Source organism: Mus musculus, chromosome 14 (genome assembly GCF_000001635.26).
Source record: "Mus musculus strain C57BL/6J chromosome 14, GRCm38.p6 C57BL/6J".
Classification (NCBI taxonomy): domain Eukaryota; kingdom Metazoa; phylum Chordata; class Mammalia; order Rodentia; family Muridae; genus Mus; species Mus musculus.
The window spans coordinates 65,399,072-65,425,913 of NC_000080.6; the positions used below are offsets into that span (position 1 = coordinate 65,399,072).

General features: G+C 46.2%; 1 protein-coding gene across 4 annotated transcripts; it reads right to left on the reverse strand.

Moving 5' to 3' along the window:
• Positions 1-1,601: 1,601 nt before the first annotated feature.
• Pnoc (prepronociceptin) lies at positions 1,602-26,493 on the reverse strand. Of its 4 annotated transcripts, none has more exons than NM_001205075.1 (4): positions 26,067-26,401; positions 12,047-12,196; positions 5,689-6,115; positions 1,602-2,790 (listed from the first exon to the last, which is right to left on the reverse strand). In NM_001205075.1, the coding sequence occupies exons 2-4, from the start codon at positions 12,170-12,172 to the stop codon at positions 2,705-2,707; spliced, it is 639 nt and encodes a 212-aa protein (NP_001192004.1). In that variant the 5' UTR covers positions 12,173-12,196; positions 26,067-26,401; the 3' UTR covers positions 1,602-2,704. The 4 variants fall into 4 exon arrangements, with proteins under 4 accessions (NP_001192004.1, NP_035062.1, XP_006518747.1 ...); NM_010932.2 differs by having other exon boundaries at positions 5,633-6,115; XM_006518684.3 differs by having other exon boundaries at positions 2,390-2,790; positions 26,325-26,493.
• Between the last annotated feature and the right edge of the window lie 349 nt (positions 26,494-26,842).

Here is a 26,842-nt window from a genome sequence, read left to right on the forward strand (position 1 = left end):
CCAGCTCTAGGTTCAGTGTCCTAAAACAAATTCAAGTTGGTAGATACACTTACCAGGTAAGTAGGCAGAGTGTTTATCGTGACTTTGGAAGGAAGTTAGGTGGTTTTTTTTTTTGTTTGTTTTTATTTGTTTGTTTGTTTGTTTTGTATTTTTGGACAGGGTTTCTCTGTGTAGTTCTGGCTGTCCTGGAACTTCCTCTGAGGACCAGGGTGGCTTTGAACTCACAGAGATCCACCTGCCTACCCAGTGTTAGGATCAAAAGGTGTGCACCACCACCACCACCTGGCTAGGGAAGTTACTTTGGTGGGCCACAGGTTGAATATCTTGCCAAGGGTAACTCCTGGGGTGGGGGTGGGGGTGGGGTGATGATATTGTAATCTGGGAAGTAACTATTTTCTATGGCTTACATTAGTTTTCAAAGGAATGCTGAGCAAGTTTCTGTGCTGGATGGGGAATTGATTGAGAACTTAGAAAATAAATCATGTTCTAAATACTCAACAGCTTTTCATAGCTATAATAAAATACCCAAGGCAGGCTAACTCTAAAAGAAAGGTTTCCAGGCTGAAAGACCAAACTATGTGGTGCAGGCTCTTGCAAGGGACTTCCTGAACTTACCACCTCCTCGCTGGTGGTGATGCTAGGAACTAATACCCAGAGAAAGAGATCATAGTGACAAGAGAAAGCCAGAGAGGCTAGGGTCCCGAGGTCCCTTCCCTGGGCACCACCTCCACCGTCACCCTGTGCACATCATGCCTCCAGCACATGAAGGTTGGGGACTTCCCCAAACATCTCCAAACCATAGCTTGGTGTCTCCAGGAAGGGTTCTGAGTATAGTCTGCCCTTAAGGGCATTGATGTTGCAGGTTGTGGACAGATGCTGGCTGAGATGGCCTCTACGGGCAGGGGCTGGCTAATGCAACTTGAATCATCCCAAGGAGAGCCTGTGAAACCAGGCTGAAGGAAGTTGGGAGCTATGTCTAAATGTTCAATGTATGAAGAAGGGGTTGTGTTGCTTGTAAGAATTACCGCACCTCTCCCACCCAGGTTTTCTCTTACACAGTGCAGGATGGATTCCTCCCGCCTCCTGAGTGCTGAGGAGGATACAGGTGTGCAACACCCGGTTTGGCCCTTAGAAGACTTTAAAGGGGGAGATGAAGTGCCTGAAGGAGACCTGGGATCTCTTTTGCATTAAGCTGGCATCCTGTTCAGGAAAGGCAGGAGCTGGAGTGAGTGGCTGCTGAAAGAGAAAGAACCAGGAGGTCCAGGGAGCTGCTTTGGGGAATAGCCATCTCTGGGGCTGGACTCTAAGGCTCCCCAACATCACTGGGCAGCGAAGGGCCCTTGCCCTTGCCCTTTTTGACCTTAGGAAATATAAGCAGAATAACTTAACCATTGCTCTGACTTTACCCAATGTATAGTACAATTGTTCCACAATCAGCAGATGCAACCAACTGCAGACTGAGACTCTTAAAAAACGAATCGTGTCTGTCCCAGGGAAATACAGACCTTTCTCATTATTCCCTAAGCGACACAATAAAACAACTGTGTACATGGTGTTTATGTGGTATTAGATGGTATAGATAGAAGTAACTGCAACACATAGAAGCTCATATGTAGGTTATATTTAAGTGTATTCTTTGTGCAGTGGATGATTTTGCTGCCCACAGGGGTTCTGGAACCATTTCCTCTAGGATATAGAAAAACAGTTGTAGCCTGCTGTCTTAGCAGCAAAAAAAATGGACTGTGACAGCAGTCGATATTGAACTGGTCAGCTACTCCAATTGGAGTCTCCATATGCTTCCTGGCTGGATTTTTACACAGCTAACTGAGTTTAGTGTTACATGGAGAAAAAAGCAGGTGGGCAGGCTTGCCATTCTTCCTCTGGCCCAACCTGCCAGCCCCATCACCTGGAAGCTGCTAAAATGTATAAGATTCTGCTGGGTCTGGAGCTTCGAGTGGCCTCTAATAGTAGCTGGATGTCCTCAAAGGTTGAGACCCAGTCTCCTCTCCAGCCCTTGCTCATAGGCGCACACTGCCATTTACATCTGGCTTTATAGTGCCGGTTGCCGTCAGTATGTTCGTGTCCCAGCATCTCCTTTTGCCAACTTTATAGTTATGGATAGCAGCCTATGAGTTTCCAGCTCTGGGAGATGTGGCTCTCAAAGTGTGTGCTTGCAGAGTCTATGCCTCTTATGGCATCGCTTAAAAAAAAAAAAAAAAACAATCAGGCAACTGGGAAGATGGCTCAGAGGTTAAGAACACTAACTGCTCTTCCAAAGGTCCTGAGTTCAATTCCCAGCAACCACATCGTGGCTCACAATCATCTGCAATGGGATCCGATACGTGTTTGAAGACAGCATACTCACGTACGTTAAATAAATAAATAAATCTTAAAAAAAAAAGGCAGCAAGTTTATTAACCATTTGCTCAGTAGAAGTTTAATGGAGAAAGTTGTTTTAAACGATCAGTCAAAAAGAACAGCTCTTTTACAAACAAGTTATGGCAGTGAAGAGGCAAAACCCCAGGTCTGATTTCATGTTCCTCTCACCTGGCCCTATGAGAGGGCAGAAGATGAGTGAGAAGATGGGGCCATTAAAATGTTAGCTGGAGAAATTACAAAAATACACTCTGATGTAGCAACAGGATCATGGTGAGACATGCCATGAGGGAGGGGCAACAACCGGGCAGGGAGGTGCTGTGGGTGCTCAGTGCCTCGGGGAGGGAGGAATCCTGACTCCCGGCCTGCAGGTCTTGGAGTGGACACATGCTGTACGGGGGATCACCTGGATGCCTGGGGAGACAGAAATGATTAAAATGTCAAACTCGATAGGTCTTCTGAGCCGTCCACCCTGTTTGCCCATGGAACTAAAGCAACCCAAAGTAGGCCATTGCAGCAAGTGGTTCCCAAGTGACCAGAAGGGGGTCCTTACTTGATGCCCTCCACCTACCTACCACTTTTGCCTACTTCTGACAGGGGTGATGCATTGGATAAAAGGGAGGGTGATGGACTGTGACATAAAAGGCACAGTGACATGCCTCTTAACTGTAACAGTCATCTCTCTCCAGTTCTTGGCACAGCGTCTATGTTAAACAGAGTCCTTACAGTTCTCTTATGTGGCTTATCTAAGTTAGATGTCGTGACTGTGGGATCATGAGTGTGATGCCAATGTCTAGAAGGTCAAGACCAGATGCAGAAGAAGAGTATTGGAAGTACAGGTCAGAGGAGAGGCTGTCCCCAAGATCTCTGTCCAAAGCAGGGTCTGCACTACTGTGGCCCATCTCCTAGGCCATCATTACACTTGGAATAGGTTCTCCATTCCACTCCAGCGTTGGGTGGCCCCCTTTCTTCATTCCAATCTTCTGAGCATTGATTGGCAATAGCATCTTAGACGCCAAGAACAACTTTGGCAATGGGAGCTGGCTAGCAGGGGAGGATTTCTATCACGCACATGGCAGGTTGGGCTGTGTGTATGCACATAAACACAAGGTCTCCTCTGGCTGTGCCAGGCTTATTAACAAACATCCACTCTGGAACTCAGCACCATGCATGTGGAGGAGGGAGGGGGAGGTCAAAAGGGAGAGAGACAGAGACAGAGTCAGACAGAGACACAGACACAAAGAGACAGAAAGAGACACAGAGACAGAAAGAGACACTCACAGAGACACAGAGACACAGAGAGACAGACACAGACACAAAAACAGAGACACAGAGACAGAAACACACACACACACACACACACACACACAGAGGGAGGGGGGAAGAGGGAGAGAGAGAGAGACGAGAGGACAGCCATTAATAATACCCAAATGAGCTGGCTAATGTATCCATGAAGAATTTTGCATGTTAAGCAGAGAAGCCGAGAGAAGGAGCTTATTAGCCCTGTTACAGCACCTCTCAGCTGGAAGTATAATAGAAAATCAGAAAAACCAATTGTCTGGCTCAAATAGTTTGCTTGGTTTTTTTTTCTTTTTCCTTCCAAATAAATTGATTCTTGCTAATGGGACTGATCTTAAACTGTAAAGAATATTGCTGTGGTTTAGAGTTAGATATGAGCTTTGGTGTCCCTTAAGAGCCCCTTTGAAGAATGTCATTAAGATTTCGAAGGATTCATGCTACTTCTGGAAGATTTACTACTAGATATCAGATAGGTCTGGCTTTGAAAGAAATAGACTGCTTGCCAAGAACAGAAGTTGTGACTTCAGCGTGTGCAAGTTCACTTGAGATCTTCAGAGATGAATCATTCTGTTAAGATAAATGCAGCAACTGTCTCCCCGAAACCTAGTAAGGGTGTCCATTTTGGGGGATAAGCTTGCTGCAGACAAGTAGCCTCACAGCTTGGGCTATGCAGGCTGTCTGTATGGGAGAGTGTGGGCACCAAAGATTAGCATATAGATGGCTCTACCTCGAAAGAGGATTATGAACGACATGGCTGCCTTGGGTGCGCAAGAAGCAAAAAGGGGCTGCATGCTTGTTTCTTCTCTGCCTCAGAAGTGGGGAATAGCTTCTGTTGGGACAATACCATATTGTCAGACTAACTGGTGCTTTTGTATAAGGCGTGTCCCCCTGGCCCCCAAGCTGTCTCAGGAGATGTTTACATGAAGGGGCACAGACCTGACAGTTGGGTTTTTTCTAACTGGGAATTATTAATTTCTAATGCCAGTCCACAGTAGTGCACTGGTGAGAGTTGGGTTTGGAGTCAGCCAACTGTAATTGGGTTTCTCTTCTGAGTTCTCTGATAGACTTTATATGAGTGTGTGTGTACCGGAGGGTAGGAAAAGATCACAAATGTTATCCTGGAAAGAGGCAAAAAACTGAAGGAAAAAAAATTCCTTCATTAGTACATATTTTATAACTCACTCGATCCGTTAGGTGAAATCCTGGAATCCCGGTTCAGCGAGGACGCCATTAATGATAAAGAACTGGTCTTTCCTTGGCAAAGTGCCAGGGTAACCAAAGTGTTAGAGGAAGAAATGAGAGCAAAAAGCATAACTCTGGGTCTCAACAAAAAGTCTTTGGCAAGGGCAAATGGGAAATAGTAACGGTTTCCATGGAGTCCAGCCACCTTGCGATGCAGGGTGAGGTGGATAAGCTGTCTTTGAAGCAGAACGGTAATCGGCCTCTTTGCAAATGGCTAAGAGGAGGGCTGGCTATTGGCTTTTTGCAGATAAAGTCTCTGAGGAAAGGTGAGCTGAATGGTTGCTATGGTAACCGGCTGTTAGAATTGGTCCACTTAACTGTCCCCATAGTAACTAAGCTCCTGGAGGGCTATAGAGGAATTAGTTATCTTAACATACTACTATTATCCCCATGGTAACCAGTCTCTGAATGGGAGTGGTCAGCCTCAAGGAGAATGGTGGGAAAAACTTTGCTTCCTGGAGAAATGGGTAGAGAGGCAGAGATGTGAATTTCTTCAACCAACCAAACCTCTCAAGGACCGGAATCCTTGAGATGTGTGTGGGGAGAGGGATTGGGTGGTGAATGTGTGTGTGTGAGTGTGTGTGTGTGTGTGTGTGCGCGCGCGTGAGAGAGAGATTGGGGGCTGGCTAATGTGTTTCTAGGCCTGGGAAGAAGTCTGAGACAGCTGGGTAAATGAAGTCACTTCTTGCCCCCTGCTAGTTGGTGCCCAACTCACTCATGGGTTGCAGTGGCCGGTGCAGCTGGGAGGGGCTCCTTCTGGCTACACATTACCATTCTGGTGCAGGGTGCGCCGGCGTTGACTTGACTGCATGCTCAGGACCAGGTACTGCCTCATAAACTCACTGAACCGCTTCTGGTTGGCCAACTTCCGGGCTGATTTCCGGGCCCCGGTGAAGCCCCCAAACCTTTTCTGCAGCTGCTTCTGCTCCACCTCCTCAGCGTCATCTGCGCCAGGCTCAGCATCTGCGCCAGGCTCAGCATCTGCGCCAGGCTCTGCATCTCGCACTTGCACCAAGCTCCGGACACGCGGCATTCTCTTCAGGTGCTGCATCTCCGAGGCCTTTGGCTGGTAAAGAGCAGCTGACACAAGCTCTGGGTCAGCAGGGCTGAGCTGCCCGGAGCCACTGGCCATGACTTTGGTGCATACAGTCCAGAGAGGGCGGGGGAAGACCTTCTCTTCACACTGGAGGATGCACGTCTGCAAAGATACAAGCAGGAGGACAGTCAAATCCACTGGCTCCCTGTTACCTTTAGATCTCTGATACCAGCAGATAGATTTAATTCTCATGTATAGTCTTACTGGTGTACTTTAATTCGCTATAGTAAAATGCCCCAGCAAAAAGCAACTAAGGGGACAAAAGGGTTTATGTGTTATTTCAGGTCATGATCCATCATTTCAGGGAGGTCACTTTCACTCCTCATCTTTCACAGTCCCCTAGGCACACAGGGCTTCTACACCTCATACACCTCCCTGCCTTTTGTCACTGTGTGCCCTCTGAAGGAATGACCCCTCCTGCTCCCATCCTTGCAGATCTGGCCATATCCTAACTTTATCTCTTCACCTTTATATTATCTTCTTTTGGTTCCTTGGAAAGAATTACTCTGTCTTACATCCGTGTTCCTACCCAACTTTGCATTCCTCCTGTGGGGATTTTAATGATAGAGATATTTGTCTTATTTCATGAAGCATAATCTAAAAAGTTAGGAGTACGTTTTACTCACATATGGAGTCCTGGGTAAGTGTCTTCTCTATATAGTGATCAGTAGGCTAGGCAGTCAATTAAATTCTCTTATATTCTAGACAAATCAGTGCGTGGACACATTTGGTTGTCATAACATTTGTCTTTAAAAATTTGTGTGCATGAAGGTCAAAGGACAACGTTGGGCATCCTCCTTGGCAATCTTGTCTGTTTCTTTTTAGGAAGTGTCTCTCTTTGGCTTGCAGTTTACTAATTAAGCTAGACTGGCTGGTCATTGGATTCCAGGGACCTTCCTGTCTTTACATTCCCAGTGCTGGGAGTTCAAATACATGCCACCTGCTTTTTTTTTTTTTGCATTCCAAAGTAAGTTTAATTACAAAAATGCATTGCAACTATTATATCAAAAATACTTATTAGAAAGTTAAACAAAGGATCATAATTTTCTTTCTGATAAGTAATTTAGTATGAAAGTAATTTCCACAACGTATATGGGCATCATTCTAGCCCAGATTCTGGGGAGTGAACTCAGCTCCTCATCCTTACAAGGGGATCCCTTAACCAACCGAGCCCACGTGTGTCTTCTAATGCTATGTAGAGGCTGAAGACGTTAGCGAAACTCCTTTGGTGCACAGAACAGACGCCAGCATCAAAGAGATGCCCAACTCCTCATGCCCATGGTGGCAGATCGGCTGAGACAGTGTTCTCCGGAGGCAGCAGCAGCACAGGGAGGTGTGTGCAGCACTGAGAAGCCCGCCAGAGGTGGGGGCTGGGAGCAGCTCAGCCTTTAGGAACACTTGGTTCAACTTCACAGAGAAGGAGCCCTCAGTGTTTGCTCAGTTCTCTGCTCCTTTGGTTTACTGGTGGAAGAGATAAGTCTAGAGGCCACTAAAACTGAACACTCCCAGGCTTCTAATTCCAGATGGTAATTAGATTTTGTGTCTATGTGAGAAAATGAAATTTTGTGATCAAACCAGATGCCACGGTCTTTATTGAGATTCAACTCACTCATAGCAGATAAATCAGATACTGACCAAATCATCACAAACTGTTGGCTTAGGAGAAGGTTTGAGGCAAGTCTGGGGGACTTAAATGTACAGTAGCATTTTTAGTGCCAGATGGCATATGAGCCTAATGCTTATTATGGTCTGGTCTGGGGTCCTTATCAGCTATTTTGCCAGGATGAACCGGTGGCTTATTAAGTGAGTTGGACACGTTTTCTCAGCCATGATGATGACGTTGCTATATTAAGCCAGAGTTTGCATGAGCATCTGGGATCTGACCGGTGCCAAATTGATTTGTAAAGCTGAGCTTCTGAAGAGACTGAGCAAAGGGCCATTTGGGTGTCTGAATCAGAGATTAGGGCACAGACTGAGGGTCTAACCCAGCCAGAGGCTAGGCCTGGGTTCCATGCCTGTCATATAGACACCTGACTCCTCTGGGGGAAAGAAGACAGTCACTGTGTTGTTTTGGTTCCTGAGTGGTGTTTAGGAGCTATTTGCTCTAGGAGGTCTTACCAAAATATTCAAAGGCATTTAGTGATGTAACTCAGCCATAGCACATCTGCCTGGTCATTCACAGAGCCTTAGGTTCAATCCTAACTACTGCAAAATTGATAAAAATAAATTCAGAGGCTGGAGAGATGGTTCAGTGGTTAAGAGCACAAACTGCTCTTATAGAGGACCCAGCTTCAGTTCCTAGCACTTATGGGTAGTTCACAGCCACCTGGAATTCCAGTTCCCAGGGATCTGATACCCTCTTCCCACCTCCATAGGCAACTGCATTCATGTGCACATGTATGTATGTATGTATGTATGTATGTATGTATGTATGTATGTATGTGTGTGTATGTGTGTGTGTGTATTCAAAGGCAGACACTAACCAGGGGCAGTGAATGACTAGCATGGAAACAATCCATCAGAAGAGCTGCTGCAATCATCTGCTAAGAGTTTTCACTAACTGCACGTAGAGATGCCAGGAGGCATCATTTTAGGACTTTGAAGTGCATCTCCCTAAACTTTTTTTGAGAGTGTGTTGTTTTAGCCTTGGACTCTAAAATAACTCTTCGAGTCTAGTTTCTTCTACTTGAACAGATGGAACGTGTCCCACTGACAATTGGGTGAGGAACCAGAGGGCACTGCAATGGGTTTGGATGTGAGTCACTGCTGACCAAAATTACAGCCTAACAAAAAGCCAACCATGCCAGAGCCAAGTGTCCTGAGGATGTTGGGAACGAGTCAGGATTACGTAATGTGGCAGAGAGACTGGGAGGTGACCCTGGTTGGAACGTGAGTCCCTCCTCATCTCCCCGTCAAAGCAGACACAGGCAAGATGTGCAGACATAAGATGAGACATAATTGCTTATGCTCTTGGCATTTCAGTCTACTTTAAAATGGGTTAAAAGGGAACATGAACTAGAAACAAAAAAGCAAGCAGGTGACAGAGTCCTCAGGGGCCAGCAGGCACTGCAAAGTGTTTATCTCCAACTGTGAGGCTTTTACCAATCCATTTTCTGACTTATTTCTAAGAAGAAAAGTATTGTCTGGACCCCAAAGATTTGAGATGCTAAGGGAGAGAGAGAAATGCGCTTCCAATTCTTCACCACCCCCAGCAAGACCCAAATGCAAGACCTTACCATGGCTGCCCAGGATGTGCCCAGGAGGAACCTAATGTTCTAAGAATCATATAATTTCTACAAGACAGGCTGCCTGAGCCCTGTTGTGGGCACAGTGGACTCCAGGCTGGGATACCTAGATAGGTACTCATACCTATCAGCAAAGGTCTCTATCTCATACCTTAACCAGAGGCCGGGGGAGACAGAGAGACGAGACAGAGACAGAGACAGAGACAGAGACAGAGACAGAGACAGAGACAGAGAGAGAACCAGCCAGCCAGCCATGGGAAACAAAAACCAGAATAAGTATAGCCCATGATCATCACCCAGGAAGAATCTTATTTCATTTTCTCAAGGTCAGCTTGGTTAAAGAAACTGGGATGTGGGCGTAGGTGGTAAAGTCTGCATATATATTGAAAATAAAGTCACTGGGGAGAGAACACCCCTGGTGGTGTTAATTTTCTTCCTGCACACACTGGCCATTCCTATCTGCGTGTGATCTATGGCAATGGCACGGGATCCAGGCAGGTTGGGCACATGCAATCTACCCCAAGGGGGGCTCATTCTCAAATGCAAGCCAGGCCCTAGAGCCCCAGAACTCCCTGCTGCAGCTCTGTTTGCCCAGGTACCACAGTGTCTAGTGAAGACCACCATCCTGACCTCGCTATCTCTCCAGCTCTTTCTGGCTGCTCCTGACCTTGGCTCACTCTCCTGAATTTTCTGTCTTGGTTGGGATCCCCTTAAGGGCTCTGTCCTTTCACTTGAACCTTACCTTTGCCTTTGTGAGAAAACAGAGTGTTACAGGCCGAAGCTTAACCTTGGCCATGAAGTATAAGTGGGGTTTGGCGGATGGGGGAAGGGAGAGGCAGGAGCAAGGTGGCAGGAGAGCAAAGAAAGGCAGGGTTCCCTGGAAGCTGTCAAGAGTGGTTGGACCTGGGCTTGAACCCAAGAGGGAGAAGGTCAGGGGTCTAGCCTTGACAGTTACCTGCAGCCTGGGGAAGGAAAGCCAGGTGCGTAGTGGCAATTCAGAAAGAGAGGGTCAACGGGGCAAGAAGCAGGCATCTGCTTAGGACTGAGCAGAGACCTAGAAGTCAATAGAGAAGGCTGGGAAAGAGTAGACAGAGAGGGAAGAGACCCATAAACCAGGCAAGAGAAGCAAGAGATGTTTCTGGAAGGATGAGATATGGGACAGACAGACAGACAGACAGACAGACTCCTAGAGAAAAACATGATGGATGAAAGTGTCAGAAACACATCCCTTCGAGGGGTCATGTGGCCTGCGCCTCTTGATTGTGCCCAGGCCTGAAAGAGTGTAACTGCCTGTCTGTTGGGGCTGAGGCCATATTTCTGTCTGGAGCTGTGAGATAGCAAGGCGTATTGGGCACCGGCTACACTGGATTTCATGTCTGCACAGTTGCCTTAAGGAACAGTAATTACTTGTTTGTTTCGAAAGGCTGAGGGGCTTGAAACACAACATCTTGAAAGCAGCTTTACTGACTTCAAAGGGAAAAGTAATTGAATTATACAGGATTTCATAGAAGAGAATAGCTAGCTAAACTGAAATGAAAGGACTAAGGAAGCAGTTCACTTAATGAATAATAATTTCATGTTTTGTGCTTCAACTTGGAGATTTAAAACACAAGAGAGCATTTTGGATGTTTGTTGTAGAATTATCTGCGATATAAGAGATGGATGACAATATGCATGCTCCAAAGATGGAGAATAAGTTATATAATCATAGAAAAGAATCACTTAAAATAGTGTGTAATAACATGAGAATATTAATTCTGAGACCTACAGAAAGTAAGAAAAGGTAAGATTCTCTTGGATTGCTGCACTATAATAGCTGATCTTCATTGTCATCCTGAGGGGTTTAGAATCGTGAAGGAGACACAGTTGAGGCAGGTTTTAATGAGGATGAGAGCCCCACCCTCAGTGTGGAGAACACCATCCCAAGAGCTGTAGTCCAAGGCTGACTAAAGCGAGCAGAGCTTCAGTACCCATCTCTCTCTGCTTCCCAACTAACTGCGGACCCACTGGGACCAACTGCCTCAAGTCCTTGCCTCTAGGCTCTCTCCTTCAGTATAGACTGTGCCCCCAAACTGTGAGCTAAAATAAACCCTTTTGTATCAAGGACTTTTGTCACAGCAAAGAGCAAAGTGACTAATACATGGGGTTGAAGAAGACTTAAATTTTCCTGATATGTAACACGTGTGTTATGCATTAACACTGCGACAAGGGCATTCATGAGGAGGTTTTTATTGGGAGATAGAGAGGGAGGACAACAGGAATCTGGTGGTACACATCAAAGGGGTCTGGTGGGAGAGAGGGAGGACCAGAGGAGTCTGGTGGGAGAGAGGGAGGACCAGAGGAGTCTGGTGGGAGAGAGGGAGGACCAGAGGAGTCTGGTGGGAGAGAGGGAGGACCAGAGGAGTCTGGTGGGAGAGAGGGAGGACCAGAGGAGTCTGGTGGGAGAGAGGGAGGACCAGAGGAGTCTGGTGGGAGAGAGGGAGGACTAGAGGAGTCCGGTGGGAGAGAGAGAAAACCAGAGGAGTCCGGTGGGAGAGAAGGAGGACTAGAGGAGTCTGGTGACAGAGAGGGAGGACTAAGAGGAGTCTGGTGCTAGGGAGAGAAGATCACAGGGATCCGGTAATAAAGGAAGAGGACCATAGGGGTCACAGTAGGAAGATGTAGCTCAGCTCCACCTGTTTCCTCTTGGTCACATGACATTGCTCAAGTGTCTCACATAGGGTTTGCTTTGGAGTCAGAGGGAGGAGATGGCAGAGAAGAGGGCAATCCCTCGACCTTCTGGACCTACCTTTAAGTTGAAGCTGTCTGGAGCTGGGTGGAGCTTCTCCTGGCAGGTGAGGCAGTCCCTGGGACAGCTGCTGAACACGCTGGAGAGCAGGCTGAGCAGCAGAACGTCACAAAAGAGGATTTTCATGGTGCAGCAGTGGGAATCGGGAGGCTGAAACAACACAGGGGCACATGTCAGTTAGTAGGGTCTGGGCAGAGAGTTAGTCAGCTGTGGGGACCACAACCCAGAGGGGCAAGCATCCTTCTTCCTCCATGAGGAGATTCCCCAGGTCTGAGGTTTACCTGGGAAGGAATAGTTTGTAAAGGGTGCTGGTGGCCTGGTCCCTGCCATTCAAGTCTGCTCTCATTCATAAGCTATGCGTGGTCTGCATTCTGGGAGAGCACTGTGATTCCTGCCATTTGGCTGGCCTCTGCTGTTCCATGGACTGCTTTCCTGGAGGCTAGAGGCATTGCGTCCTACCTGACCAAGGTGTGCCTTTAGGTCAATGTCTTCAAACCTCAGTTTCCATAGCCATAAGAAAACCATGGTACACACCTTACCCCAGGGCTGTGTGTAGGGTATGTCTTCATTTGGAAGCTGAGATGTGTGATCTGTAAGGATTGCAAAGTGCAGAGTGTGGCGGTATCCATCTCTCACCCCACTTCTCAGGAGGGAGACACAGGTGAATGAACGACTAAAATACTTCCTCTCATCCTCTCAAGCCCCTCTGGCCTGGCTGGGAACGCTTGTCCCTCAATCTGTATCCTAGGAAGTGTTTGTCTGTTACCCACTTCAGAATGGAGTTATGGCTATAATCTAAATGTTCATGTCTTCTCAGAAGACGTATACTGAAATCTTTGATGGTTGATCTCAGCAGACAGCTTGAAAAGATTAAAATCAAGTAGGAGGAGGTAGGGGAAATGGTTCAGAGGGTAAAGTACTTGCTATCCAAGTGAGACCAGAGTTCACATCCCAGGCACCTGCAAACACTAAGTGGACCTATGGTGCTCCCAGTGCTGTGTGAGGCAGAGATAGGGAATCAACAGAGCAAGGTGGACAAAGAATTGGTTGAATCAGTGAACTCCAGCTCTAAGGGCGAGGACCTGCTTCTCTGTATATAGTCTAGTTCATGACTGAGGAATATATCTGAAGTCTGCGTTGGGACTCTATAGATATGATCAGCACACACCCATGCACACTATGCAATATATAGCGCTGCACTATGCACACACACACATATGCATATATATCTACACACTATGCCCAGACATGCACACACACTATACATATACACTCACACACTACACACACACACATACACACACACACACACACACACACACACACACACACACCATGTGGAATATTAATAAATTACTCCTCTGGTTCATCTTTAATGCCATCTCCAGCACCAATGAGACCACGAGGGTGCTGACATAATGAATAGGCTAATAATCCCTTTGTAAATGCATAAGATGGTAACATTGTTGGGAAGCAGTGAATGGCTGAAGGTGGGGTCTTCTTAGAAGAAATAGGTCACATAACCCCTGTTTCTTACCCCACATGTCTCCTTTTTTCTGCTTTCAATCTGCCAGGAATAAGTTCCCTTGCCTTGATGCTCTCCTCAAGATTGAACTGCTCTGAAGCTATGAACTGAATAAACAATTCCTCCTGGAAGTTGTTTCTGTCTGCTGTTTGGTAGCAGCGATGAGGACAGGAAAGAACCTAGAGCCCTGTCCCCCAAGATGGTGACAGTAGAAGGTGGGCTCCTTGGGGAGATAATTATCCCTTGAGATACTGTCTGTGAATTAGAGAACGGGCCTCACTTGGCAATAAAGATGATTGTATCTTGGCATTTGATTTCCTGGTTTCTACAATCTTGAGGAATGAATTCCTGTTGTTTATAAACTATCCAGTCTAGGGCATTTTGTTACAGCAGCCAACAATTAAGATGAAAGCTGGCTTCCTGAATACAGAATTAGGATGCTCACCTTGACACGTCATGCAGGAGATTTATAGAAAAGCAGATGATAGAATATACATATATATTCATTCTATCAGTTTTTCCTCTAGAGAACCCTGACTAACAACACCCCTGGATCAAACCTCTTGAATCAGAAAACTACTTCCTTTGGATCATGTCATTTTGGGTTGAACCATCTTGCATGCTTCAATGGAAGGAGGAATAGAAAACTAGTCTTCACTGTTAACTTGACACCTAAAGTCACTTGGGAAGAGAGTCTTAACGAGGGATTGTCTAGTTCAGGTTGGTCTGGGGACGTATCCGTGGGATTGCCTTGATTGTTAATTGATGTAGGAAGAGCCACCCCCTTGTAGGCAGTGCCATTCCCTGGGCAGGAGGCATTGAACAGCATAAGAGATGAGAAACCCAACTGAGAGCCAGCAAGTAAGCAAGGTTGTGTTTGTCTCCCTCTGCCCTAGACTGAATAAGATGTGTGATAAGCCTTGGCAAGTCCTTGTAACTGTGCTTTGCTGCTATGGATAGATTAGCTTGGAATTGTAAGCTTAAAGAAGTTGCTTTTAAAATGGAATTTATTTTTTTAATTTATGTGTATGTGACTCTGAGTGCGTGGTGCCTTCAGAGGCAAGAAGGAGGCAGTGGATCTCCTGAAGCTAGAATTACAGGCAGTTGTGAGCTCTCTGAGGTGGGTGCTGAGAACCAAAGAGTAGCAAGTGACCTTAACTACTGAGATAACTCTCCAGCCCTCTGAATTGCGTGTGTGTGTGTGTGTGTGTGTGTGTGTGTGTGAGAGAGAGAGAGAGAGAGAGAGAGAGAGAGAGAGAGAGAGAGAGAGAGAGAGTCAGGGTATTTCTTTTCATAGCAACAGAAATCTAGAAACTTTCTAGAAATATTGACTTTTTTATTGGGGTCATAGGGGTATGTATATTTTCCCAAATCCATCAAATTATAGATACAGAATCTGAATTTTACTGTATGTAACTTTTCTGCATAGAGAATAAAAAACTACTGTTTTCATTGCTTCAACAGAAGTGAAGGTTGAGTGGAAACTTTCTAGAAATATTGACCCTATTTAATGGGGCCACAGGGATGGATATATTTTCCAATATGCATCAAATTATAGATTTAGAGTTTGTGCATTTTACTGTATGTAACCTTTCTGCATAGAGAACAACAAAAACCTGTTTTTACTGCTTTTTCGACAGATGATTCTGAGAAATCTTTGAGGTTTGCCATCTTTTTAAAATTTACATTTATTTACTTATTCACTTTACATTCCACTCATCGCTCCCTCCCAGTCACCCCCTCCCGAAATCCTTCCCCCGTCCCTCCTCCTCTTCTCCTATGAGCAGGAGGGAATCTCCCTGGGTATTCCCCCACCCTGGCACTTCAAGTTTCTGCAACTAGACACTTCCTCTCCCACAGAGGCCAGACAAGGCAGTCCAGTTAGAAGAACATATCCTACATATAGGCAACAACTTTTGGGGTAGCCCCCACTCCACATGAAGACCAAGCTACGCATCTGCTATATATGTGCGGGGAGGACTAGGTCCAGCCGTGTATGTTCTTTGGTTGGTGGTTCAGACTCTGGCAGCCCCAAGGGTCCAGGTTAGTTGACTCTGTTGGTCTTCCTGTGAAGTTCCTGTTCCCTTCCTCTTATTCCTCTATAAGAGACCCCTAAGCTCCATCTACTGTTTCACTTTGTTTGCCTTTTAAATGCTGTCTGCTGGGATCTTCTGAGAATTGTATCATCTTGGGGTCTACCCACCACCACCATAGCAGGATCTGTGTCATTAGCTGTATTTCTAGGTGACTTGTCTGTATGACTACATTTGAGAGGTGAATGGAGACAGTCAACAGGAGTAAAGAGGGGACATGCAACAGAAGCTACCAAGGAACCATATTGGAAGACCACTGGGCTCTTGTGTACCAAGAATTGTTTCGGACATAAGGGGTTCTAATTAGAAGGGTGTTCAGTAGATTTTTGTTTGTTTGTTTGAAATAGAGTCTCATGTAGCCCAGGATGTCCTTAGACTCCCTATGTAGTTGAAAATAACCTTGAACTTCTGATTGTTCTATTTATATCCCCCAAGTATTGGGGTTACAGTGTATACCACTAAGCCCAGTTTATAGTGTTAGGAATCAAACCCAGGGCTTCATTCATACTAGGCAAGCATTTTACCAGCTGAGTAACATTCCCAGATCTCAGTGAGTTACCATTTAAAGTGGGTATAAAAACTAATGTTTGGTAACAGAGAACCCAGGAGACCTGGGATCATAGCCTGTGAGAGCAGCGAGCAGACAGGTAGCCTGTCCACACTCTTCAAGGTTAGCACCTGCTGAGGAGGGCTGGTCCAGATGGAACAGGTCTTGTCTGCTCTCCCAGGAGACTTGTGCTCTAACCTTCAGAAGATGAGATGGGTCTTGAGCTCAGCTGTGCTCATGAGTGTCTCTCCAATGCAAAAATTTCCTTCTCTAACCCAACAGCGAGTGTCTAGTTGAGATTTATTGCCTTATTATTGTAATAGTCTCCTAATTAGTCTACCTAATGATCTGGCCTCCCTCCAAGCCGTTGGATGATATCACTTCATTCTTAAAATAATTCTATGATGCCTGTGGCTGTCGGATGTTCCAAGGACTTGGCTGGCCACTGGCTCCTGCTTCATCCTGTTACTCATCTGGTAGTACTTCCAGACCCAGTGAGCATAGCTCTCACCTGTATCAGGTTCCTGGTGTTTCTATATCTTGTCACTGTTTCCTCTGTCAGAATACTGTATCACCGCATCAATAACATACCCCTTCAGAAAGCCATCACTAGACTGGCTTGAGCTAGACCGGTGTTTGCTACTCCTGAGCATCCCAAGGCAATGTTTTACCATGGGAAACAAATGCGGCTCAGGGATCCCATCTGTAAAATGGGCCAACTGGAATGGTCCTGAGAGTTGTGTAATGTGAATTTTCTTATCTGATCATCTTGGGAAAGGAGTCCTGGCTTCATCGATTCTGCTCATTGATTCTGTAACTTGCTGGCTATACTCAGTCTCTGAATTCCTCATTGTGAAAATGGGAAGCGTCTTAGGAACTACATCATACGAGCATCAATGGGTTCATGCTGTAAGCAATTAAAACAGCACCTAACATAAAACAAATGCTTTTTAAAAGAAAGCTAAAGCATAGCTCTCACTTTGTGATGTTAGTATATTCTCTCTGCCTCATCTCTGCCCTTAGTAATCAACCAATTATAACCGTGCACTTCTGTGTCTGTTCCTTCCACTGACATATGACTTCCTGGAGGACAGAGATCTGGTTCTATCATTCTCCCTGTCTGTCAGGTACCGAGGCTTGGACACAAACTTTAGGATCTACTCAATAAAAAAACTGACAAAAGCCAGTGGGAGATCTCAGGACCCCCCTCCTTCATTTTTCTCTGTAAATACAGGACTGAGGAACGTTCTGGAATCTCATTGGGGGTCCAGTGTGCTCACGGCACACAAGTTGCCTTAGGACCGTCAACCCCCACAAAGGCTTTATTAGCAAATCATCTTGTTTGAGCAGGGAGGAGAGGATGCTATGTCCTCCCAGTAAGGTAAGACGTTATCTTTAGCAGACACTCTGATGCATGTCTGTTAGAGGACTGGTCACAAATGGTCATGGCTGGAGATGTGTCCCATGCTAAGTCTGTGAGGATTAGGTAGGAGTTGTTAGACCAGCAACGTGAATGGGGAAAAATGCAACTCAAGTAGATATTATATAAAATAAGTGTTCTAGGACACAAGGCACTCTTAAACAGGCCTTGATGATTTTCTCATTATCGGATAATCTCTTCTGTGTCTCATTCACAGCAGTTCAGGGTTTGTATTTCTACTTAGGAAACATGTTCAGAGCAGCACAGCTGTTCCCTTTATCGCCACACGATGGCAGTGGCCATATGTCACAGAAGAAGGGTATGGGCCATTTCCTATAGATCCTGCCTAGGATGTTTAAGGCATCTGTTTGCCCAGTTGATAAGCGGTGACAGACACGATGAGAAGCTCCTGCTGAGGACACTCAAGGACTTCATCAGCCTCCTGATGCGAGGGACGTGTTGGCGTTTTGACTGATGGTTGCCATTTTCAATTTGGGGTAAATGGAATTTGGGGGTGCGGTCCTGGGACAGTTAGCCTCTGCTGCGGGCTACGGGTAAAGCACAAGGCCTTTGGGGTTGGCTTTTGGTGAGAACTTAGCAGATTGACCTCAGTTTAGTCCTCCTGTCTGTACTTGATGGCCTCGCTGCTATAGCTCTTCCTCCTCCTTCTGTCATTCTCCTACATCATTCTCCTTCTTTTCCTTCACCTCCTTTCTCTTTCCTCCTCCCTCACCAACCCTCACTCTAAGACAGGGTCTTGTTATATAGCTTTGGCTGGCTTGGAGCTTACTTTGGCAACAAGGTTGGCCTCAAATTCCTAGAGATCCTCCTGCCTCTGCCTTCTGAGTGTAGGGATCAAAGGCAAGTGCCTCCTCCTTTCTGAGGCATTCTATGTAAGATTAGTACCTAGCTCTTCTTCCGTAGTAAGCATTACATACTATTATTACATAGTAGGAATAGTATATATGTACACAGTACCTACACAACCCTGGTTGGCTTCCAACTCACATTCTTCCTGCCTGGGTCTTATCTGTCTGGGATCACAGATGGGTGTCACCTCACCCCTCCACCTTCCAATTCAATAAACAGCTCCAGCTCCTAGATGAAATCCTTCCATACAGACAGTATTCATTCCCTTCTGCAAGTCCAAGAGGCCACAAGCTAGGCATGACCATGGGATTTCATCTCATGGGTGGATCACTATATTTGTCAGTATAATCAATACAAACAAATGTGCAAAAACCTATGGAAATACATCACAAATGAGATATCTTATTATTTTGTACTCTCATGATACCCAGTCCAGTTGTGTGCTGTATAAAATTGTATTAAAAATAGAAAGCTTAGTACAAGTTTTAAGCTTTTTAGGTCTTTTTTTTTTTAATTTGTTTTTCTGAGACAGGGTTTCTCTGTGTAGCCCTGACCGTTCTGGAACTCACTCTGTAGATCAGGCTGGCCTCGAACTCAGAAATCCGCCTGCCTCTGCCTCCTGAGTGCTGATTAAAGGTGTGCACCACCACTGCCCAGTGTGAAGTTTTATATATATATATATATATATATATATATATATATATATAAAGTATTGATCTATTTTATTTTCGAGACACTGAGTCATTTAGCTTAAGTTGGCCTTGAACTCGCTATGAGGATGACCTTGAACTTTTGACCCTTCTAACCCCAGCCCCCAGATGCTGGGGTCATTGGCACATGGCACTACATCCAGGTTACCCAGGGCCTTGCGAATGCTAGGAAAGCATCCCACCAAGTGAGCTTGATCCCCGACTCTAAGGTTTTTAATTTTTAAGAGGTCTTAACAATAGGCCTGGAACAGTGGTTCTTATCTGTAATCATAGCACTTGGGAAGCTGAAGAAGGAGGATTATTACAAATGTGAGGTCAGTCTGGCTACAGAGTAAGACAGTACTCTGTTAAAAAGTACACACACACATACACACACACACTTGCACATATACACACACTCACACATATACACACATGTGCATACATACCTCTACACGCACATACACACACACAAACATGCACATATAAACACATATACTCACACTCAGGATAACACACATACACATCTACACACATACACACAATCACACAAATATCTACACAGACACACACACACACACTCAAAAATCATGTACACCCACCTATACACACATATACTCACACACCTACACAGACATGCATACTCACGTGCACACACACAGACACACATGTGTACACACACCTACACACAATCACAGACACCTACACTAACACACAAGCTCACACACATACACTCATACACACACTGCACACACACACTCACACACATATATACACATACACACACATGTGCATACACACAATACAATCACAAACATACAATCATCGCCCCCCCCCCCCCCACCGCCCTCCAACAACAAACAAAAGAAGCCTGAACTCCATCTGTGTGCTGGTTTGGAGCTGTGCGCATACACTGGTGTCCAGGAGAAGGGAACAGAATAGTTAGACAGCTCTGGAGTCACACTTGTGCTTAGACCATACACTTTGTAACTGTGTGACCTGGGGCAACTCATTTCACTTTCCAGAGTCTTCTTGACTGCAAGGTGAAGATGATGAATCTCCCCTCATGTGAAGATGACTCCCTCCAGTTGTTTATTAGCCAGAAATATGTTTGGCCATAGGGAAGCGCAGTGTACCTGAGGATGTTTGCGTTTTTTAATGGCTTCCATTTTGTAAATGAGCCCAGAGCAATTAGCCATTCAGTGTGGCAATCCTATAATCAGGCCATTTTGTATTGAATAAAGAAAGGTTTAATTACCTTTTATTTAGGTAATGGCACCTTATAAATTTGATTGTATCTTGCTGTTTATAAAGATAAGACACCGCTGTGATTTAGTCTTAATCTACTTTCGTATTCTCTTGCCTCCGAGGACAATTAGCTGTTTTTCTATTGGATGAAGACGCGTCTGCAGTATGAGCTGAATGGAGACTCTGAGCTAGGGGAAAGTCTGTATTGGTGAAGAAGGGCAGCGGGCTCTCTTTCCATCAGTGACATATAGAAATATTGTGATTTAGTTAAAAACAATTAAAAGAGGATATTGATTTTCATCTACAACTATATCACCTGGGGGAGTCATTTTACCCTCCTTTCTGGAATAAATATCAGTTCCCAAAGGTTAAGCAATTAGCCTAAGATGACCCAGATGATAAACAGCAGAGTTAGGACTTAAACTCAGGTATTTTGACCTGTGTTCTGACTTCCCATAAACTCTATACAAGGTTTATGGCTTTGAAACGGCAGTGAACTGTGGTACATTGTTGGGAAGGAATCCCCATGACTGAAAGATGTTGAGAGCCAATGGCTTTATAAGATTCTGTCCTGTGGGCTAAGCGCTGCCAACTCCACTTTACAGATGAGAATACTGAGGCTGGGAGAGATGTACTGCAGTGGCAGAGCTGGTATTGAGCCCCCCACGCTTATATTGAGGGTACCTCTGATGATCTGTCTGCATGCAAATTCATTTGGAGGACTGCTCAGTCCCTGTCCCTGATTCACCAAGAGATATTCATAGTCAACCAGCTCCAAATCATTGGGAGAATACAGGGTTTTCCTCCTATCCTGGTTCTCTGATCTATCACAGGCAGGATTCTGTTATATGTTAATTAGGCAAACTGCTTAACTCCTATGAACTTGTATTTACCCCAGAAAGGTATATTAAATTGCCTCCAGATTACAGGGTTATAGATGAATATAAAGGTCATCTATAACCTGTAAAGAACAGTTAAAACAATTAAAAGAGGATATTGGTGAACAGAAAGTGGCTTTATGTGCATCTAGAAGGAAGGACCCCCACACCCATTGTTTAATGGAAGCACCAAAGAATCATGGGCTTTCTCAGAGCCCAGGAGCTAAAACTTCCATATAGAGCACAGCTTTCTCTTACCCAGGGAGACAGCTTTCTTTCTTTTCTTTGATGGATACAATTACTCAATTGCTCTTTGTTGTTGTTGTTCCTCTGTGTAGCTCTGGTTATCTTGGAGTTAACTTTGTAGACCAGGCTGGCCTCAGATTTAGAGATCACCCGCCTGTCCCTCCCAAGGGCTGGGATTAAAGGCCCAGCTATACAGTTACTCTTAAACGGTTTCTCCCTTGCTCTCCATTTCTACCCAGAGAGGAGAGGACGGGCTCAGGAGTCAGGGCTCAAAGCACCTAGCTACCTACGTGGATCAAGGGTGCCTCGGTGGACCTGTGAATGAGAAGAAGCCCTGTGCTTAGAGACAAGGTCCTGGGTTCTAGGTCTGGTTCTGTTGTTACTTGTGGGATCCTGGATACAGCACTTGCTTTTCCTGGCTCTGGATTTCTCTGTCTATAAAGACAGGCAGTTGCATGAGATGGTTAAGTATCCTTTGATTGTATGAATGGCCAGGATTGCCCTCTACCAGTGAGAGAAGCAAGAGAGAAGGAGGGAAGAAGAGGAGTCAACGTGGCATTGGCTTCAGCAGCCCCAGATGAAGGTCATGAAGATCACTGGGTTTCACAGAGGGCCAGGAGGGAAGCCAGGCACATGTCCCTTTGGCTGTCACACATTGGAAGGGAATGCTTTTAATCCTCTCCTTCCCGATTCTGGTAAATGCTGTCATGTCATTGTCAAGGTAGTTTTGAATGGACTTCTGAAAGTTTTTATTTACATTTATAAAAGCACTCTACGTTCTTTTAAAAATAATCAGAAAACCCAGATAGGAAGATAATGACAGAATCTAGACTCATATAATCTCACAACTTCTTTAATTTTGTATTTCTAACAACCAGTTTTAAAGAGAGTCTTAATTGACATGACTATACACGTTTTTGGAGGTATGGTGTATTATTTCCACACGGTGTGCACTGTGTAACAGTTAGATCGGGGCAGTCAGCTCATTCTTTTGTGTAGCAAATGTTCTAAGTCCTCTACCCTGGCTATTTTAAAGTGAAGAATAAGTTGTCATTAACCACAGTTACTCTTACAATTAGTTTTGAACATACATTCCTAATCTCTTCAAATCATGTTCCATATTTTATAAAATCCATTAATGGAGAAATTAAGAAAGATAAGATTTAGGGGGTGGGGAGATGGTTCAGTCTATAAAATGCTTGTTACACAACATGAATGCCTGAGCTTGGATTCTGCAGAAGTCGTGTAAAAAGCCAGGAGTGGTATTGTGTGCCTGTAACCCCAGTGCTGAGGCTGGGGACAGTGACAAGCAGAGCCTGCTGCCTTGCTTGTCAGTCACTCTAACTAAACTCTGAGCTTCTGAGATTTGGTCAGAGATTCTGCTCAAGTAAATATGTCGGAGAACAGTAGAGGAGGAAGGACACCTGGTGTTGACCTCTAGCTTCAATATGTGCCTGCAGAGGAAATGTGTGTGTGTGTTGTAATAAGATAAAAACCAATTTAACACCTCAGTTTCTAGTCGCCTAGTAGGTATCTGGGTAGGTAAGCCCCTTTGGAGACTACTGGTCTAGGTTCATTCACATTTTGTGACTTTGATGGTGAGTTGGGAGAAAGCTGGTGACTGAGTGCTACAGGCGCGTGCACTGCTCCTCTCAGGAACCCACGCACGTTCTCAGCTGGATGAATGAAAGGATGAATGGGGTGACAGGATGGGGGAAGATCACAGGACCAGCACGAGGAGGAGAGAGGCTGGTTGTGACACTGTAGGCTGCAGAGCCTTGTCTGCTTGGCAGGAAGGCAAGCCCAGCTTTCCCTACCTGGCTGGTCTATGCTGCTGCAGTGCCTAGGCAGCTGCCAGGATTTTGACAGACCCAGGGCCATGGGAAGTTGAGGTTCAAAGTGGGTGTAACCTTTCGAGGGTTATGATGCTCAGAAAATAACTTGTGTCCCCTTGCTCCCTCAAATTGGTGTGCCCCAACTATCACAGCTAGAGTTTGTGGTTAAAATGTAAGATCTATGTGAGACGGTGGGAGCAGATGAAGGTATCGAAACAGAACTGTTTCAAAGATCCCTTTGTTCTCAGGAACTCAAGCCCCCCAAAGCCGATGTCGTGATGATGCTCATTCCTGAGATGTGTTCTTTTGTTCCTAAAGCATCTGATGACCCAGCGCACAGGAAACAAACATTTCCTTATGGTCTGTGTGAGTGGAGGAGTCAGGGGGGAAGGAAGGGTCTTCGAAGCATATCATTGTAAGTACACAATACAGGATTGAACAATACAGGATTAAACTGGTCATGGTCACCGTGTGTGTGTGTGTGTGTGTGTGTGTGTGTGTGTGTGTGTGATGAAATAAGTATATATCCAAGTTTAGCTTAATGTACGCCATTCCTGGATTAGAGAAAGATCAATTCCTTTGCCTTTCCTTTGGGCTTTTGTCCTAGCTGCTTTCAAACCCTGGATCCATCCTCTCCCATGCGAATTCTACCTCTCTTCCCACTGGCATCAGTTGCCGGAGGAAGTACCCTAAATTCATCCAGCTTTGACTTTCTGGACCTCAAGTGTAGGACTGATCACACCCAGCCCTGTGCTATCCCATTATCTTGCATTGCTTCCTAACAGTCAGTGGTGTGTGCCTGCTACTAGTTTACAAGCTCTACGGATCTTAAGGGGAGTGAGCATCAGACCTGGGACAGCTGCTCCGGGCTGCGCTTGCTGCATTGGGTCCTGTTCCTGCAACTCTTGAGATAATGATTTTTTTTTCTTTCTTTTTAGCCTTCCAGGGTTGTTGCTGGAGATAATGGGTGTGAAGCGCGTAAATCATTGCACAAATAAAGTGCTGTTATTAGCATCTCTGCTGAGTCTATAGAGCCCCGTGCCTCCCTTGCCTGGTGGGGTGTAGCTGATAAATACCTGATTGATTGAAGACGGAATTGCTTGGTGACAGCTCCATTCTCGGGCTCGGCTAACGTCTAATCCTGCAATTACTCCCTTCACCGGCAATGCAAAACCTGCTGAGTTTTCTGCAGCCCTAAGTGCCCTCAGACTTCAGCTGATAAGGCAGCGGCGGCCACTCCTGAAGAAGATGACCCTTAGCTACACCAGAGCACTTTCCACAGACAGTGCTGGGGGTCACCTGGAGACGTGCGGCTGTATCCTTGACTCAGATGATGTCTGGGGCAGTTTCTCCTGCAGAAGACTCAGCGAGCCGGAGGAACAGGACTCCTTTCTGTTAAGGTATCATGGCACTGATGGAAGCTTGTAGAATATCTCCCTGCTAGGCTTCACAAATGAGAAAAGGGAGGGGTGTGTGCAGCATCCACCCACAGGCTGCGAGAAATCACAGCGTTCTCTTTGGGAGGTTTTGATACGAAGCCGGGCAGTTACTTTTCTCCCTCTGAGATGGAAACTCTCGTTTGGGCTTGCTGGCAAATGCCGTGTGGAGCTCAGCTTTTGTTAGTCTGCTGAACAATGTTATTGGTTATAATTGGGGCAATTATGAGCTGCTGGAGGAAGCTAAACACAGATGTTTAAGCCCAGGCTTGGGGTATTCAAGTCCAAAGCAGCATGCTTTAAATAGCCCCCTTTTCCGAATCATCCTGCCTTACTTGAAATCCCCCCACCCCCGAACTTCTCCAAGTTCAAAAGGAGATGGGGGAGAGAAGGGGATGAGTAGAGAAGGGAGGGGAAAGAAATACACAAAGAGAGGAGGAGGAGGAGGAGGAGGAGGAGGAGGAGGAGGAGGAGGAGGCTGAGAGAAAGCAGTGCTAGTTCAGATTCCCTGACCTGGGAGAGTTCCATGCAATCTGGGCAGAGACCTTTTAGGTGGGACAGACGAGCAGTGGGGAGAAAGATGTCAAGGAAGAGAGGATACCTGGGAACAACCCAGGATCCAGAGGACCAAGGTCATGCCTTTAAAAAAACGACCACGAAAATCACCCTGCCGGCTACTGACTGCATTCAGCCATGGACTCAGGTGAAGCTCAGCCTTTGGATCTGTCTTTCCCCACATTATTGACAATTTCCATTAAGGTGTAAGAGAACCAGAATGACATCAGATTCAATGACACCAGACGACAGTTTGCACAAAGGGCAGGAAGCCACAGAACAAAAATCCGACATAAGGTGTGCTCCAGGGGCTTCCCAGGGCTCCTCTGAATGGCAAGCCCCCTCCCAGTGTCCACCCTCTCGCCCGCAGCCACCTCTTCCATGTGTATCCGTCACCCAGTAGCGGCCACAACTGGGGAAGCAAAACTTTTCCTCATTTCCAAGTTCAGCTTTCTTTCGCATTTCTCTTTGAGACTAGCCAGCCCTCAGCCCTCCCCCTTCTCCACCATCGGAACACTGAGAAGATGAATGAAGCCACAATCTCACAAGAGGCCAGCAAGCAGCCACAGTGGACAAAAGACAGGGGTGGAGGAGCTGCCCAGACTGCCCTGCTCTCCGGAGAGGCTCTGGGCAGATACTGTCGACCGGCTGGTTGCTGGGGCCACATGCATTGCCTACCTGACGCTGTCCGTTTCAGGGTTCTCTCAGATGTGAGGCTTGTTCCTCTGTGTCAGCCACACCAGCATATATATCCTCCCCCCACGCACAGCCCTCCCCTTCCCTGCCTACCTCGATGATGACACATGCCTACGCTGACCCCCTTCATCAACCAAACAGCCCAACTACAATCCTGCCTGCCTGGCCCCCTCCCCTGCTCCGCGTTCAGACTTGTGACATGCCAGCCTCCCATCAACGCAGCCTCTAGCCTGTTTTCACCTGGACTCCCGATCAGCTAGGATCCCTCAGCTGCCTCTCCGGCTGCTTTCAGAGCCACTGTGAGGATGGCCAGCCTAGGGAGAGCTGGCAAGTCACTCAGAAAAACAGACTCCTGGTGACAAGGGATAAGGCAGACCCCAAAACCTGGAGTCTTCTCCAATAACCTCTCCGCCTGAGGAGTGAGGATCAGGCAGCACACAGGAGGGAGGGGGAACTCACGCCCAGCTCCCACTGGCTCAGCTGAGACCCCTCCTAATGTCCTGGCCCCATTGGGGTGGCAAGGGCTAGGCCACACCGGGGTGATTCTGGAAGCATTTTCCACAGGTGCTCACAGCGCGGCACAGTATAGATCAGAGCACAAGCTCGGCAGGGGCTTTGAGACTGCAGCTTTCTCCTTTGCAGCAGGTGCATGTCCGGTGGGCCTCAGGTTCCCTTCTGTAGAATGGGTGCACCAACTCCCAAGACGGGAGTGGAGCGATGAGATTCTGTTTGTGTTTGGGACGCAGAGGCCTTTATTA

Coding starts and splice junctions, on each gene's coding strand:
- Pnoc (NM_001205075.1), bottom strand. CDS start 12,172: ATGAAAATCCTCTTTTGTGACGTTCTGCTGCTCAGCCTGCTCTCCAGC. Junction 6,116..12,046: donor CAGACAGCTTCAACTTAAAG/GTAGGTCCAGAA, acceptor GTATCTTTGCAG/ACGTGCATCCTCCAGTGTGA. Junction 2,791..5,688: donor GCGCACCCTGCACCAGAATG/GTAATGTGTAGC, acceptor CTGTCTCCCCAG/GCATCCAGGTGATCCCCCGT.